General features: G+C 44.5%; 1 protein-coding gene across 1 annotated transcript in view; it reads right to left on the bottom strand.

Moving 5' to 3' along the window:
• Window positions 1–4,883: 4,883 nt before the first annotated feature.
• The window catches only part of SYTL1 (synaptotagmin like 1), a 118,434-nt gene continuing 105,113 nt past the window's right edge, over window positions 4,884–18,204 (bottom strand). Inside the window, exons 14-15 of the mRNA XM_075850562.1 lie at window positions 17,883–18,088; window positions 4,884–6,265 (exon numbers count right to left, since the gene is read on the bottom strand). Of these exons, the coding sequence (XP_075706677.1) occupies window positions 6,129–6,265; window positions 17,883–18,088 (343 nt within the window). The 3' untranslated portion in view covers window positions 4,884–6,128. The remainder of the gene's footprint in view (window positions 6,266–17,882; window positions 18,089–18,204) is intronic.

Consider the following 18,204-nt stretch of genomic DNA (forward strand, 5'->3'; position numbering starts at 1 on the left):
AACCAATTAAACCCCCCAAATTCCAGAATTTACTGCTGCGGCAGGAATTAATGTGCAGACGGAAAGGGCTGCCTGTAATAGGATTTCTTATAATTGTTCTTTTTTTTCTGATGATTTATGGTGGACCAAACCAACCTTTATGCCCAGCAATTTATATTGGAACACCCCAACTTCTTTCATGCCCAGCCTAATAGGTGATATTCCACTAATTAAGCCAAAATGCCAAAATATTTGCTTGAAGTGAGATCCTACTGGTCCATGGACATTTTATATCACTGTCCTCTGTACCGCAATACAATGACCAGAACACGCTTTGAGGCCCTTCATAACTTTCTTCATTTTAGTGATACCCCCCATGACCCCAATATTGATAGACTTTTTGAAATTATGCACCTTATTAATATTTTATCCCAAAAAATTTCGGCAGTTTACACCCCTCAAAAAGAAATCTCAATAGATGAATCCCTGGTACACTTCAAGGGCAGGCTGAAGTTTTGCCAATATTTGCCCTATATGCATGCCAGGTATGAAATCAAGGGCTACAATCTGTGTAAATCTGAGACCGGATACACACATGCTTTCTGGATTTATGAGGGGAAGGACATGACAATGCAGGCCCCAGACTGTTCACCCTGCATAATAACCAGTGGGAATATAGTGTGGGACATCCTGCTTTATCAGTGGTACAACCTGTACTTGGACAACTGGTACACAAGTGTACCCCTGTTCAAATGTCTAATAGACAAAAAAACAGTGGCATGTGGGACGGTCTGAAAAATTCAGAGGCAACTTCCCAAGACCCTCATCAGCCTATCCCTGCAAATTAGGAAAAGCAGGATGGGATCCTGTGCCCCAAATATAGAGACAAAAAAGATGTCTGCATGTTGACATCTATACACGATGGCAGCTGCACCCATCCCCACACATGGCTTCACATCATCCACGATAAAGCCTGTGTGCATTCAGGCATATAATAAATTCATGGGGAGGGTTGATCTGAATGATCAGGTTTTAAAACCATATAGTGCCATGAGAAAAAGCTAAATCTCGTACAAGAAATTGTCAGTGTACCTTGTCCAGATGGCATTATATAACTCCTTTTTAGTGTGCAGGAAAGCTGGCCACCCGGGTAGATACTTGGAGTACCAAGAAAAAAATATTTAAATTATTTTGCTTGGAGACGAGGTGGAGGAGACTTCTGCTCCTCCAAGTAATGCTTCCCGAATTGTTCCTGGGCAGCACTTTCCTAGTGAAGAGCCTGCCACAGGAAAAAAAAGGCAGGGCACAAAAAAGGTGCCGTACCTGCACAAAAAGGGGTATCCGAAAGAATACCATACATCAGTGCGACACTTGTCCATCCCAACCCGGACTCTGTATGTAAGACTGTTTCCACATCTTCCACACCTCCCTGGATTAAAAATGTGCTTTTAAATCTCTCACACCTCCTCCTCCCTTTATCATTCTGGTCTTTTACCCATTTTTAAAATTGGACACTGAAAAAGCTCTATAACAAAATTAAACATTCTCATTATCCCCCTAGATGAAGACCTAATACTTTAACAAATGTGTATGATCTGCACACTTATTTTAGGCCTATGCTGGTGCCCAAAAATCATCCAAGTAAAAATAATGCCTCAATATCCTTGTGGAGCTCCTTCACTTCCAGCCACTGCTATATATCCAGACAACATATTTAGACCACTTTGAGGGTATTTTTGAATGCTGAAGAAAGCCCAATATATGTTGAGGTGCTTTCCTTCACGTACATGCTATGTGTCTGAAAAATCTGTCTTATAAATTACGCATTTGTGAAAAATATAAAATTTTATTTTTCATTCCTCTAAATTCAGCAAAATAACTATGGGATCACACCCTTTGATCAATTCTTTAAGGTGTGTAGTTTCCAAAAAGGTGTCTCTTCCACTGTACTGGTACCTCAGGTGCTCTGCAAATGTAACATGGCATCCGAAAACCATTCCAGCAAAATCTGTGCTCCAAATGGCACTCCTTCCCTTCTGAGCCCTGCCGTGTGCCCAAGCAACAAATAATGGCCACATGTGGGGTATTGTCATAATCCGGGAGAACCTGCCTAACAATTTATGGTGGTAGTATGTCTGGGACCACAAGCTGGACACAAAATAGTGCGCACTGGAATGGCATAATTTAGAAAAATTAGCAATTTTTCATGATTTGCATCAAATTCTGGAAGACTCCTATAGGGTCAAAATGCTCACTATACCCCTAGATACATTCCTTGAGGAGTGTAGTCTCTAAAATGGGGTCACTTTTGAAGTGTTTCCACTGCTTTGGTCCCTCCAGGGCGTTGCAAATGCGACATTCTCACAAACGTACGGACTGGGTTCAACCTGGGAACTGCAAAGATACTATCTCGAAACGCGGGCAGGAGGGGTTACCCGTCACTTCAAACAGCCCCTGGTGAGATGGTCATACACAGTTCCCTTTGACCTCAGATGAGCAAAGGTTTTAATCTCCTCTCATCTATTGGACATCCGGCTTCACAAGGATGATTATACTGCACACAGAGAGAACATACAGTAAAATCAATCACTCAGTCATACGCCTTGATATTTCAAGCAGAGTTAGTAAAACAGCAATATTAAAAAACAAAATTATACAGATCTACCTTGAGATTCCCCGATTTATCCCTAGACTTTCCACACAGAAAGGGAAAGCAGCAAGACAAAGGCTCACTTACCCGGGGTTAGCGTTCCTGTACCGGTGAAAGTCCAACTCCTTTCAGTCCAAGAAGGCGTGACTGGGATATCTTGCTGGGGACTCCAAAGATGATGGTAGGTCAATTATCAAGTATATAATATGCGTAATTCAATATACAGCTGGAGAATAACCCAAACACACAGTGCTTAGTGTATCGTGCAGATTCTGCAAAACGATGGGCTACACTATTATTTATACCTTCATGCTTTCAGTAAAATAAAAAAAAGAATCAACTAATCAGATAATGACAACAGTAGTCAGGGCTGATTCTAGATTTTCTGCTGCCTGAGGTGAAAATTGAAATGGCATCCCCAGATCTTGATTGACATCCCCCTGGCTGTTCTACATCCCTAGTAGCCTACTCCAACTCTTGCGGATGCGCTGTTGCCTTGTACTCCCCTGGCATGCACAGTGCAGCAATGAAGCCAAGCAGAGTGCACCTTGCTGCACGGTGCGTTCCCAAGTAGTACAAGGCAATGGCGCATCCAAGAAAGTTGGAGGAGACTATAAAAAGTCTACACACCCCTGTTAAAATGCCAGGTTTTTGTCATGTTACCAAACCAGTCCAAGATTAATCATTTCAGAACTTTTTACACCTTTAATGCCATTTAGAATCTGTGCAATTGTATTGAAAAACAAACTGAAATCTTTTAGGGTGGAAAATTAAAATAAAGAACAAAAATAATGTGGTTGCATAATATTCATCTTCAGCTTTTTAGCAGAGGCCATTTCAGGTTTTGTACCAATATTGACTGATATTTGGAACTGTTCATAATTCCCTCCACCTTGACTAAAGCCCCAGTTCCAGCTGCAGAAAAACAGCCCCAAGGCATAATGCTGCCTTCACCATGCTTCACTGTGGGTATGGTGTTCTTTTGGTGATGTGCAGTGTTGGCTTTGCGCCAAACAGTTCAACCTTGTTATCATCAGACCATAAGACGTTTTCCCACATGCTTTTGGCAGAATTTATGTAGGTCTTTGCAAAACATAGGCGGGCTTGGATGTTTTTCTTTGTTATAAAAGGCCTCCGTCTTGCCACCCTACACCACAGCCCAGACATATGAAGAATACGGAAATTAATCATCTTGTACTGATTTTTTGACATGACAAAAACCTGGCATTTTAACAGGGGTGTGTAGACTTTTCATATCCACTGTATATACAGCACTAGAACCAAGCTCAGTACATAAATAAAACGCCAGAACCAAGCTCAGTACATAAATATAGCACCAGAACAAAGCTCAGTACATAAAGACAGCACCAGAAACAAGCTCAGTACAAAAATACATCATAACAACAAGCTCAGTACATAAATACTGAGTATTTCTGCTCCTGCTTGTACTCTCAGTTGTCCACTGGGGGCGCATGGTAAGGTGAGCTTATTCCATCTGTTCACTTGTTGTGCTACTGTGGGATGGTGTCTGCTGCGCGGAGGGCCGGGATGTGCGGCGGCCCTGGCACGTGCGCTTTGTGCAGGGGCGGGGGGGGTGTTCTCGTGCTGCACTGGGCATGAATGGAGTCCCGCGTCATGCAACATGGCGCTGGTGTCTGACGCATGCGCATGGCGCTCTGATGGACGCCATCTATATCGTAAGTCAACCTCCCGAGCAACGCCGGGTATAAAAGCTAGTATCCCAATATATAAAAACATCATCAAATAATAATTCTACAGACATACACACATAAATAATAAAAGTGCATTTCTTTTATTAAGTTGTTATACAAATCTTTCCACAACATATAATACATATGTATTTTTTGCAATGTCTCTGAAATCACGATGAGCTTCTTTATTTAGTATTGGGCATTCGCAGAGATATTTAGACAATGGGATTTCATAATTTTTGAGTAATCTAGTAGTCTTAGGCTGGATTTACACAAGCATGTTCGGTCCGTAAAGACGGAACATATTTCGGCCGCAAGTCCCGGACCGAACACACTGCAGGGAGCCGGGCTCCCTGCATCATAGTTATGTACGACGCTAGGAGTCCCTGCCTCGCTGCGAGACAACTGTCCCGTACTGTAATTATGTTTTCAGTACGGGACAGTAGTTCCACGGAGAGGCAGGGACTCCTAGCGTCGTACATAACTATGATGCTAGGAGCCCGGCTCCCTGCAGGGTGTTCGATACGGGACTTGCGGCCGAAATACGTTCCGTCCTTTACGGACCGAACATGCTCGTGTGAATCCAGCCATAAACTGCACCTGAGGATAAAATGTGATTCAGTCTTAGCGAAATAGCCACTGAATAGGATATTTGCTATTTGTGCTTAAAACTATTTTTCATTAAGGGTACGTTCAAACGCTAGCTAAAAGCTTACAAACATCTGTCCATTGAATTCAATAGGAAAAACGGCGTTTAGTTCAGACGGGGCCTTTTAAAAAACGGAGCATAAGAAGACGCACTGTAAAAAAAAGCAGAATGTCACTAAGGGTATGTGCACACGTAGTGTTTTCAGGCGTATTTCGGGGCTTTTACGACTCGAAAAACGCCTGAAAAATCGGAAGCAGAACGCCTACAAACATCTGCCCATTGATTTCAATAGGAAATACAGCATTCTGTTCCGACGGGGTGTTTTTTTACGCCTCATTTAAAAAAAACGGCGCGGAAAAAGACGCCCGCTAAAAAGAAGTGCATGTCACTTCTTGAGCTGTTTTTGGAGCCGTTTTTCATTGACTCTATAGAAAAACAGCTCCAAAAACGGCTGTAAAAAATGCCACGAAAAACACGACTGGCTTAAAAAACGTCTCAGAAAATCAGGAGTGGTTTTCCCTTGAAAACAGCTCCATATTTTCAGACGTTTTTGATTTTGTGTGTGCACATACACTTATTGTGACATTTTTGGAGTTGTTTTCCATTGTGTCAATGGAAAAACAGCTTAAAAAACGGCTCCAAAAAACGCCTCAAAAAACGTTTTCAGCTACAGAAACGGCTGAACATCAGGGGCTGTTTTCCCTTGAAAACAGCTCTGTCATTTTTAGCCATTTTTTATTTTGCGTGTGAACATAGCCTAAGAGTGATGTTTATAGTTGCCCATATACATTCTCCACAGATCCTGATTTGACAGGTTCAAACAGCAATCCAAAGTGTATGGGCAATGGCAGATCATGCCAACTGTTCACAGTAGGAGGAATATAGAATTACCAATGTTGTATTTCCTTCATCTGAACCTCTTGTTTTACCACCGGGTAGAAGTAGCAAAGGTGTGAGTCGCTCACCTCGCCTTCCTCCACGCAACTTTCAGCAAATCCAATCCTGCTTGTTAATCGGGAGGGGGGATGGGGGACAGGCGTAAAAAAAGACAAGCTAAGGAACCTTTGGCTGGCAGTTATCTAATGTCTATGGCCAATTTATGATTATTATCTGAGGTAAAAGTAGGTGAGGAATGCTATCAGCGGGGTGTTAGATTCTGTCTTAGTGGCAGTGTCACTTCTGTCCATTCTCCTGGTTTTTGTATAATTGTCTCCCAGAATGCTTTTTCCTGTTCCGTAGAATCCATCCAGCTGACTGGAACATTATAACTGCTTCCTGTAATACAATAATATAGTGTTTTAAGAAATATTCCAGGTATCAAGTATTAAAATATGGAAATGACTAGAAAAGGGTTTTAAAAAATAGTGCATGGTTTAGGATCCATTCACACAATAGAAAGCTTTATCCTATACTGGTGTGTCTAAGAAGAGTACATGAAGAAACCATTCACCTGCCCATACATGTCACTGTGAGTGAGTGAGCATGCGCGCACCACTCAGAGCTCAGTGTGCGCGCGTACACGCTCTCCTCTCTCCAGCTCTTGCTGTGGCACTGTCCGTAGCTGATTGGACAGTGTCACAGCCATAGTAACACACCCCTTTGCCATTACACACCCCATTGACAGTTCAGGGGGTTGTTTAAATATTGAGCGCCAAATGTAACTGCACCGATATCTAAATAATGGAGGAGGGTAGGAGAAAATGTAAAGTGCCCCAGGGTTTGTGCAACCCTGCCCATTACATGCTGCACATGTTTGGGCAGGTGAAAGGTTCTCTTTAACATAAAATGAAAATGGAGTACCTGACTGACATTTCTACATACCACCACACCCCATATATTGCGACTCGTCTACCCAGAACTTATTTACACCTCACCTCCATCTTATGTAAAAGAAGGTTGGCACAGCCCTAGTGCTGGTTCCACCTGTCCTTGTTTGCTACCACTAAGGTACATGTTAAAAGAGAGTACTGTGGAGCTTTAGGTCCAGTTCACACTTTCCTCCAGGAATTTTAAGGCAGATTTTGAACTGCCTGCGCTATTTCGATGTTTTTTTGTGGCAATTAGCTAATGCAAGGGCCACGGGCAAAAAAACGCAGCAACGAGCGCTGTGAGTTTTTTCTGCCTCCCATTTATTTCCATAGGAGGTCAGATGCGGAAACTGCGGCAAGAAAGAAACAGTTGCCCGGAAAAAACGCCTCTTCTTCCAATTGAAATCAATTCTCGACTGTGTTTTCATCTGGCGATATCTCCAGTTGTTTCACAGCTATAACTGCTAGATCCTGGTGTCATATGAAAGATTAGAATCTCCTCTTTCATATGCCACCAGAACCAGCCCGAGATATGGCTATTTGAAGTGATCCCACTTCCCTCTTGAATGTGTCTCACACTGTGTAAAGCAGCATCATGCTGATAGGACAGCGTCAGAGGCTGTGACGTAGCTCCACCTCAGGAGAATCGCTGCTGTTACCTCCCAGTTGTCTAATAAAGGCTCAGTTACATATTTAGGCCTCATGCACATGACCATAGCCGTGTACATGCCCGTGATTTTCGGGTCAGGCGGCTGCGGACTGTCAGCGGACTGTCAGCGGACTGTCAGCCGCGGGCCGCCCGCAAATCGTACGACATGCACATGGCCGCCGTCATTGTTTTCAATGAGCCCGGACCGCAGAAGATGTCCGTAATAGGACATGCCCGTTCTTTCTGCGGTGCGGGTTCCCGGGCCATGCACGGACTGTAAAAACTATGGTCGTGTGCATGGCCCCATAGAAAAGAATAGGGCCGCAAATCTCCCGTGGATTTTCGGGGGAATTGCGGCCGCAAAAACACGTTCGTGTGCATGGGGCCTTAGAATAATGCTTATAACATAAATAATATATATATTTTTTTAAACACATCACACGGTAGTTATCAGCAGCAAAGCGCCTATTAAATTAGTTAGGAGATAGGGAATTGATACACTGGTGACAGAGTCTCTTTAACCCCTAGGCGCACCACGACTCGTCCTGGTGGCCAGTGTCTTAGCACACAAGGACGTACAGTTGCTGCACGGTTCCCCGTGCACACTGTCAGCGACAGTGTGCGCCCGGAGGCCAGCTGTTACCGTCAGCTGACACTCCACTGTCGCCGTTCAGCGGCTCATCGCTGCCAATTAACACCTTAAATGCTGCGATCGATTTCAATCGCCACATTTTAGGGGTTTTAAGCACATCAGCAGACCTCACGATGAAATCGCAAGGTTTGCAGATGGTTAGCATGGCAATCGGAGGCCAAACAATGGCCTCCGTGTTTGCCATGTACGGAAGCCTATCATGATCAGCCTCCTGATAGGCTTCCTGTCAGAGTGACAGGAAGTCACTGTGTCGTTCCCGATGCACACTGTCGGTGACGTGTGCATCGGGAACCAGGCGGTCATCTGTCCCTGACAGCTGACACTCCACTGTTGCCGATCAGCGACTCATCGCTGATTTCGGCAATTAACCCCTTACATGCGGCGATTGATTGCGATCGCGGCATTTACGGGGTTTGTAGCACATCGGCAGCCCCCATGCAATTGTGGGGGTTGCCGATGTGGTTGTTATGGCAACCGGAGGCCAAATAACAGCCTCCGAGTGTGCCATGTATGGAAGCCTATGAGGACTACATAAAAATGTTTTATAAAGGGGAAAAATAAAAGGGTTTTTTTCCAATAATAAGTCTTTTATTATAGGGAAAAAATGAAAATGTTAAAAAAAGGTACACATATTTGAAGTCAATGGGTGCGTGAAAATCACGCACTTCCGTGTGCTGCGCGTGATTCACGCAACAGTTGTTAAAGAAATGAAGGGAAAAATAAAAGCATCTTCTTCATTTATAAGAATGTGTTGATACAAAAAAAAATTAGTTGTAAAAGTAGTAAAAAAAAAAACTATATAAATTTGATATCTCTGTAATCGTATTGAGACGCAAAATAAAGTTAATTTGTCTTTTTTACCGTACGGTAAAAGTGGTAAAAACGAAACCCAAAAAACAATGGAGCAATCACAGTTTTTTCATCCCGCAAATATTTTTTTTTCAGATTACCAGTACAGTACATGGTACTTGGTACTTTAAATGGTGTCAATAAAACTACAAAAAATAATCCCTCACACCACTCTACTGATGGAAAAATAAAAAATTTATGGAGTTTGGAATGCGGGGAGTGAAAAACGAAAATGAAAAAGCAAACAAAGAATCAGTCCTGAAAGGGTTAATTAATTTCTAATAAAGAAACCATTTATGACCACATGTGGGGTATTGCCGTACTCGTGAGAAATTGCTTTACAACTGTTGGGGTGCTTTTTCTCCTTTATCCCTTGTGAAAATAAAAAATTCAACAGTTTAGTAGACAACAATGTTGATATTAATTTTCACAGCCTAATTCCACTAAATTCTGCAAAAAACCTGTGGTGTCAAAATTGTAACCATACCTCTAGAAAAATTCATTGAGGGGTGTAGTTTCCAAAATGGGGTCACTTTTGGTGAGTTTCCACTGTTTTGGTCCCATCAGTGCATTGCAAACAAGACATGGCAATGATAACCAATACAGCAAAATCTGCGCTTCAAAATCCAAATGGCGCTCCTTTACGTCTGAGCCTTGCTGTGGGTCCAGCAGTTTATTACCACATATGGGGTATTTACGTAATCGGGAGAAGATGCTTTACAAATTTTGGGCTGTATTTTCTTCTTTAGTCCTTGTAAATAGTAACAATTTCTATCTTTTTTCAGAAAAAAAGTAGATTTTCATTTTCACAGACTAACTCCAATAAATATAGCAAAATAGCAGTGGGATCAAAATGCTAACTATACCCCTAGATAAATTCCTTGAGGGGTTTAGTTTCCAAAATGGGGTCAATTTTGGGGGGTTTCCACTGTTTTAGCACCACAAGACCTCTTCAAAACTGACATGGTGCCTAAAATATAATCTAAAAAAAAAGGAGGCCCCAAAATCCTCTAGGTGCTCCTTTGCTTCTGAGGCCTGTGTTTCAGTCCAGTAGCACATTAGAGCCACATGTGGGATATTTCTAAAAACTGCAGAATCTGGGCAATAAATATTGAGTTGCGTTTCTCTGGTAAAACCTTTTGCATTAGAGAAAAAACATGTATTACAAATGAATTTCGGCAAAAAAAAAGACATTTGTAAATTTCCCCTCTTTGCTTAATTTCCTGTGAAACGCCTAAAGGGTTAAGAAACTTTCTGAATGCTGTTTTGGATACTTTGAAGGGTGCAGTATTTAAAATGGGGTGATTTATTGGGGGTTTCAAATATATAAGGCCTTCAAAACCACGTCAGAACTGAACTGGTCCCTGTAAAAATAGCCTTTTGAAATTTTCTTGAAAATGTGAGAAATTGCTGCTAACGTTCTAAACATTGTCCTAGATGAAATAAAAGGGCATTCAAAAAATGATGCAAACATAAAGTACACATAGAAATTGTTAACTAGTGACTACGTTGTATGATATTACTATTTGTTTTAAAAGCAGATTCATTTAAATTTAGAAAAATGCAAATTTTTGCAAATTTTCTCTACATTTTGTTGTTTTTCACTAATAAATATTGAATTTATTGACCATTTTTCCAATAATTTTTCCACTAACATAAAGTACAATATGTCACGAGAAAACAATCTCAGAATCGCTTGGCTAGGTAAAAGCATTCCCAAGTTATTACCACATAAAGTAACACAAGTCAGATTTGAAAAAATCGTCTGTGCCACAAGGCCAAAACAGGCTGCGTCCAACTGTTAAAGGGAACCTGTCACCAGCATTTCACCTATTGAACTTTACTTCTCCCTCACTGGCCGCTGCTATAAAAAGTTCATTGCCGTTATCCCCGCTCCTAAACTCCTCTTCCGACTGTAAATATCGGTCTGCAAACGTTTTGCGCCTTTTATCGTAATTATGCGGTGTCCCTTTGTGCGCACACACCAAAAGAGGACATCAATGCACAAGCGCAGGATTTTGTGTGCTGGGGGAAGGCGAGGAGCTGTCAATCAAAAGTAAGGAGGCGAAGTAAACTTGGAAAGACTTGAGGAATGAAGCTATGACTCTTTCCAAACGAAGATTTGACTCTTTTCAAATGAAGATCTGACTCTTTTCTGCTCATTAGCATACGGTGTGGGAACACTAAAAAGCTGAATACTAAAGCTACAGAGCCGACTAAGAAGATAATTATAGGTTATATAGAAATGATTTTTCACCCACTACCACCAGGTATAGTCGGTTTAATAGGTGAAATGCTGGTGACAGGTTCCCTTTAAGCCGTGCCTCTGGCAGAAAGCCTTTAATAGGCCTCCGACTGCCATGGCAGCCGATTGGCATCCTGAGATTTTGTTGCGGTGTTATGGATGCGGTCGCGGACTGCAACTTCCTGGCAGTCTGCCGACGTCCTCCTCCCCGAAAGCGCCAGCTGTCGCGGCCTTCCCTTCCTGGACTGTGCGATGGGGTGCGGGCGTACGTTCCCAACCTTAAAGGGCCAGCGCGTGCACTCCATAAAAGTTCCCTATCCTATCCCCAGTGCACTCTGAACTATAAAAAGGGCTCTGCCCTCCCACTCCTTGCCCGAGCGCTGTTTGTACTTTTCCCATGTTCGTATTGCAAATGGTCCCTTAGTGTTTTCCTGCTCCCAGTGTTCCCGTTCCCTGCATCCTATCTCCTGTATCCCGTGCTTCACTTCACTTTAGACAGCAAGCTGATCTCTTCCTCTCTGATGAGGCCAAGGTAGCGTTCATTATCTCCCTCCTCGCTGGCAAGGCCCTCGCCTGGGCGAACCCGATCCTGGAACGACAGCGGTCACAATTCTTGGACCTAGCCTTGTTCTAACAGACTTTTCGCGCCGTGTTCGAGGAGCCAGGTTCAACATCCTCTGCAGCGACAACTCTGCTAACCATCAAGCAAGGAGGGTCCACAGTAGGAGAGTATGCCATCTCCTTCCGTACCCTGGCAGCAGATTTGACATGGAACAATGAAGCGTAGGTGGCGACCTTTCGGCAGGGACTGTCATCCTCACACATTAAGGATGAGCTAGCAGCCCACAACCTTGCTCCTACCTTAGATGACTTTATCCTGTTGGCTACTCGGGTCGACATAAGGATCCAGGAATGCGATTAGGAGGTTCGGTGGGACAGACGTTTTCACAGATTGGCACCCTCGTTCCAGAGATACTACTGCCCCTCATGTTGCTCTACCTGAAGAACCAATGCAGGTAGTCAGGTTGTCCGAGCAGGAGAAACAGCACAGACGCTCTTCAGGTCTGAGTCTGTATTACAGCCTTAAAGGCCATTTCGTGCGCCAATGTCCACAAAAACTGGGAAACTCCAGCACCTAGGGTTGGTTGGAGAGGCAACTCTAGGTGGGACTCACGCCAAACGTCAAAACCTCTCCCAAATTATCTATTCCTGTGACCATCATCTCGGGAGAGACATCACACTCCTACTCTGCCTATCTTGATTCCTGGGCAGCTGCAAATTTCATCCAGCAGGATTATATGGATCGCCTACATCTACCCACAGTTCTTCTAGAGAGTCCCCTGGCTGTTGCTTTTGTAAATGTACTATCATTGCCTGATCCTATTGTGTCTATCACAAAACCACTGACGTTACAAATCGGATTTCTTCCCTCGGAACAGATCACCCTCCTCGTCCTGCCTAAAGCCATCAATCCAGTCCTGCTGGGCCTGCCTTGGCTTAATCTACACGACCCGGCCCTTGACTGGAATTCTGGAGAGGTCCTCCAATGGGGACCCAGATGTCTTAGCCGCTGCCTGCCACAGGTCCATCCTGTTTTGCCTCCACTGCCTCAGTCACTCTCCGATCTACCATCTCATTATGCTAATTTTGCGGACGTCTTCAGTAAGAGGGAAGCAGAGACTCTTCCTCCTCATCGCATCTACGACTGCCCTGTTGACTTACCCCCTGATGCTTCACCGCCTCGACGGCACATTTATCCTCTTTCCCTGCCAGAGACCCTAGCCATATCCGCCTATGTTAAGGAGAACCGAGAGAGAGGGTTCATCCGGAAATCTTCCTCCCTGGCCAGAGCCGGATTCTTCTTTGTGAAAAAGAACGGATCTCTTCGTCCATGTATCTGAACCAAATTACGGTTAAAAATAAATATCCCCTGCCGCTCATCTCAGAACTTTTTGATAGAATTTGTGGGGCCACGGTATTCACAAAGCTGGATCTACGCGGAGCATATAATTTGATCCGTATCCGCAGAGGAGACAAATGGAAAACCACATTTAACACCCGTGACGGCCATTACGAATACCTTGTGATGCCCTTTGGACTGTGTAATGCTCCAGCTGTGTTGCAAGAATTTGTAAATGACATTTTTCGGGATCTGCTGTATGTCTGTGTGGTGGTCTATCTGGACACATCGGAGGCACGTTCGCCAAGTCCTGTCGCGGTTGAGGGAGAATTGCCTATATGCTAAAATGTAGAAATGTGTGTTCAAAAAAAAATCTCTGCCCTTCCTGGGCTACATTGTGTCTGACCGTGGCCTATAGATGGATCCAGAGAAGGTGAGATCCGTCTTAGAGTGACCAGGCCCACAGGGTCTTCGGTCCATACAAAGATTTATGGGATTCGCAAACTTCTATAAGCAATTCGTCCCGAACTACTCATCTTTGACTGCTCCAATCTCGGCCCTCACCAAGAAGGGGGTGAACGCCAGCGGCAGAATCGGCATTTACTAAGCTCAAGAGGGCTTTCACTTCAGCATCTGTCCTTCACCACCCTGATGGTTCTCGGCAGTTCTTTCTGGAAGTGGACACATTTTCTGTGGGTGCTGGAGCACTACTATGTCAAAAGAACTTTATGGGCAAGATGGTGGCCAGTGGCTTCTTCTCAAAATTGTTTTCCCCAGCATAGCGCAACTATTCCATCGGGGATCGGGAGTTGCTAGCTGTCAAGTTAGCATTAGAGGAATGGAGCCAATTGCTGGAGGGCGCGGTTCACCCTATTGTCATTTATACGGACCACAAGAACCTTACGTACTTACAGTCAGCACAACGACTAAATCCTCGCCAAGCCAAGTGGTCGTTGTTCTTCGCCAGGTTTCAATTCTTGCTTCACTTCTGCCCTGCTGTTAAGAATGTGAAGGCTGACGCCGTGTCCCGATCATTTAAGACTAATGACACTGAAGAAATTCCTCAATATATTATAGACCCGTCTAGGATTATTGTCGCTAGCCCGTTGGAAATTAGAGACATTCCTCCTGGAAAGACTTTTGTCCGCCTTGCCGACAGGATCAGAATTCTCCGCTGGGGACACAGCTCCAAATTGGCGGGGCACTCAGGTGTTCGAAAGACTCTGGACTTCATAGCCCATCAGTACTGGTGGCCCACACTGCCAAGAGATGTTGCGGACTATGTCTCTTCATGTACGAACTGTGCCTCGAACAAGTCTTCCCGCTCCAAACCTACTGGTCTGCTCCTACCCCTGCCCGTTCCTGATGCCCCTTGGCAGCATACCGCTATGGACTTTATTACAGACCTTCCTCCTTCAGCTGGGTGTACTACAATTTGGGTAGTAGTGGATCGGATCTCTAAAATTACACATTTCACCCCTCTGACTGGCCGTCCATCTGCTCCTCGCCTGGCAAGCCTGTTTATTTTGCACAACTTCCGGCTACACGGACTTCCTCTACATATTGGGGTGTACAGTTTACATCCAAATTCTGGAGAGCCCTGTCCAACCAGATAAACGTTGCACTGGACATCTCTTCTGCCTATCACCCTCAGTCCAATGGTCAGGTGGAGAGGACCAACAAGATTTTAGAGAATTACCTTCGTCCTTTTTGTCGCCCAACACGACAATTGGGTACAACTTCTGCCTTGGGTGGAATTCTCATACAACAATCACCCAAGTGAGTTTACTGCCTCGTCTCCTTTCTACATCGTGTACAGCCAGCATCCTCGAGTTCCTCTTCCTGTGCCAGCCACGACTGAAGTACCGGCACCTAACTCTTCGTTTGGCTCATTTATTCACATCTGGGAGCAAACTAAGGCTGCGATTCTCCAAGCAGTGGACCGCATGAAAAGGCATGCCAATAAAAGAAGAAAAGTCCCTCCTCAGTTCTCTCCTGGAGTCAAAGTCTGGCTGTCCTTAAGAAACAATAGACTCAAGATGTCTTCCCACAAATTCGCTCCCAGGTTCCTTTCGAGGTTCTACAACGGATTAACCCTGTATCCTATAAACTTTGGTTGCCTCCTACTCTCAAGATTCCTAACTTGTTCCACGTATCCCTCCTTTAAGGGAACCTTTCACCTGCCCATACATGTGCAGCTGAGTGCAGCATGTAATGGGCAGGGTTGCACAAACCCTGGGGTACTTTAAAAAAAAAATCTAACCTCCTCCGTTATTTAGATATCAGTGATCTTATATTTGGCGCCCGATATTAAAATAACCTCCTGAACTGTCAATGAGGCATGTAATAGCAAGGGGGCATGTAACATGGCTGTGACACTGTCCAATCAGCTATGGACAGTGTCACAGCAAGAGCTGGAGAGAGGAGAGTGTGCACGCGCACGCTCTCTTCAGCTCTCGGCGGACAAGGACAAGGCTGTGATCTCTTGCGAGATATCACACAGTCTTGTACTTGTCTGCTGATCCGTCTTGTCCTTGTCTGCCGAGAGCTGAAGAGAGCGTGCGCGCGCACACGCTCACCTCTCTCCAGCTCTTGCTCTGATGCTGTCCGTAGCTGATTGGACAGTGTCACAGCCATGTTCAGGGGGTTATTTAAATATCGGGCGCCAAATATAATGGCACCAATATCTAAATAACGGAGGAGGGTAGAAAAAAAATTTAAAGTGCCCCAGGGTTGGTGCAGCCCTGCCCATTACATGCTGCACTCAGATGCACATGTATGAGAAGGTGAAAGGTTCTCTTTAAACCCGTGGTCCTGAACCGCTATAGTAAAGCCCTTGGTTCAATAGTTGCTTCCAGTGGTCCTTCTGAAGTATTCGAGGTGAGGAAGATTCTGGACTGCAAGAGAGTAGGAGGGAGGACATTCTATCTGGTAGACTGGAGAGGGTTTGGTCCTAAGGAGAGGTCTTGGGAGCCAGAAAAGAACCTTAGTGCACCTGCCCTCATTAAAAAGTTTCTCTTACGCTCCGGACCTAAGAAGAGGGGGCGTAAGGGGGGGTACTGTTATGGCTGCAGTCGCGGACCGCTGCCGCTCACCCTCGGCGACCGCAACTTCCTGGCCGCTTGCCGGCATCCTCCACCCCGGAGACGCCGGCTGGTGTGGCCTTCCCTTCCAGGACTGTGCGACGGGGTGCACGTGCGATAGTCCCCGGCCTTAAAGGGCCAGCGTGCGCACTCCTTAAAAGTTCCCTATCCTATCCTCAGTGCACCCTGGACTATGAAAAGGGCTCTGCCCTCGCACATCTTGCTTGAGCATTGTTCGTACTTTTCCCATGTTCGTATTGCAAATGGTCCCTTAGTCTTTTCCTGCTCCCAGTGTTCCTGTTCCCTGCATCCTATCTCCTGTATCCCGTGCTGTGTTTCATTCCTGAGCCTGCCTTGTATCAGAGTCGTGTTGTGCCGCCTGCCGGATACACCACGTCTGGTGTCATCTGCCATTTCTGGTGCCATCTGGCACAACCTGCCAAACCTAGCCCCATCTGTGCCGGAGCCCTGTCGCTGTCTGGACTATCTCAGGTACCCTTGTGCTATGCACCTCTTCCACAAGACTGTGCATAGACTGTGAGTTGGCCAGCTGCCTCTTCGCTACGGCGGAGCGGCCTAGTGAGTCCACATACCCTAGTTCGTGACATGCGGGAAGGAGCCATTTGGCACAGAGGCAGCTATCGATTCCGACCATTGCCACCGTGTGTCAGCTGTTTGAAACATCTGGCACCTGCCGTTTATGGCGTGGGCTCAGCTCCTTAGCCTGTTCCATATTGTGATGGCATACATATGGCATTATAGTACATCAGATGTGGCTAACGGATTAATGGCATTGAGACGTATAATTCAGAATTGACCTATGTCTTTTTTCAAAATTTTAACTATATCATTTTGTTCACTCCACAAAACTGTAGCACCAGCAGAATATTGTACCATCAGCTAGAGACCGCAGGAGAGAAGTGATGAAGATCCAACCAGCTGGAGAAGGTATAGACAAACAAAGTGAGTGTTAATATTTCTTTAACCAATATTCCCAATGCCACATGTGCTCTTCCGGCCTCATACATGTGGTTCCCTAGCTGCTGGCAGTTGTAGGTATGATTATGTACCAATGACAACAGGGTTGTTACAGCATTATTGAAATTTGGCACCATGACGAATGAACAATAGTCCCTGTTGAACTTGTCTTTGCACCAACACAAGATCATTGTCACAAGCTGAATTTCTTCTTCCTCTTTTTCTTCTTCTTCTTCTTTTCATATTGACTTGGTTGAGGCCATTTTATTTAAGTTTTTAACAATATTTCATGAACTTTTCCTTCTTTTAATACCTAATGTGGCTCAAGACCACCTGTTAGATTTGAGTGTGGCTCTGGAGCAAAAACAAATTTACACAACGGATTATTTTTAGATGGACCATGGGCTATATAATAATTACCAGTGTGTTATAAGTGGAGTTAGGGTCTATCGACACTGTGAGATTTTGCCGCGTGGCCGACAACCGCAACGAAAAAAAACAGCATGCCTTTTTACCGCAATTAGCCGCTATTTCTGTACTAACTGCACAGTAAAAACACATGCGTTTTATCAGTGTGGTTTTCGGCAGCGCAGCAAACCCTGTGAATATACCCTTAAAGTCATTTTGGAGGCAAAATGTATTAATTTATTCATTTATAATTAGCTAATGGCTGTAATTAATAAATATCAAATTCTGTTAAGGAGATGGAAATAAAGTCATAGATTTACCTCGACCAGTACTGAGACGAATTCCTCCAAGTGGTCGACTGGACATGGCTCCTTGATCACAGACAGTGAATTCTACACATGCTTCAGCCAGGTCCTGCATCCGAAAACCATCATATACCATGGTGTGATTGTACATTGGTCGTAAACTACGTTGGATAACTCGTGTGCGCTGAATACTTGATGGGCTGTCATCTGGGAGAACACAGCTATATGGAGGTAAGACAAAAGTTAATGTATTGCAGGCTAATACACTTAAGTGTAAATGCAAGCACAATGTAAAGCCCTCATCCGCAATATTGGCCAAGCTTCGGGGTAAAAATGT

This window comes from Rhinoderma darwinii, chromosome 2, assembly GCF_050947455.1.
Source record: "Rhinoderma darwinii isolate aRhiDar2 chromosome 2, aRhiDar2.hap1, whole genome shotgun sequence".
Lineage (NCBI taxonomy): Eukaryota > Metazoa > Chordata > Amphibia > Anura > Rhinodermatidae > Rhinoderma > Rhinoderma darwinii.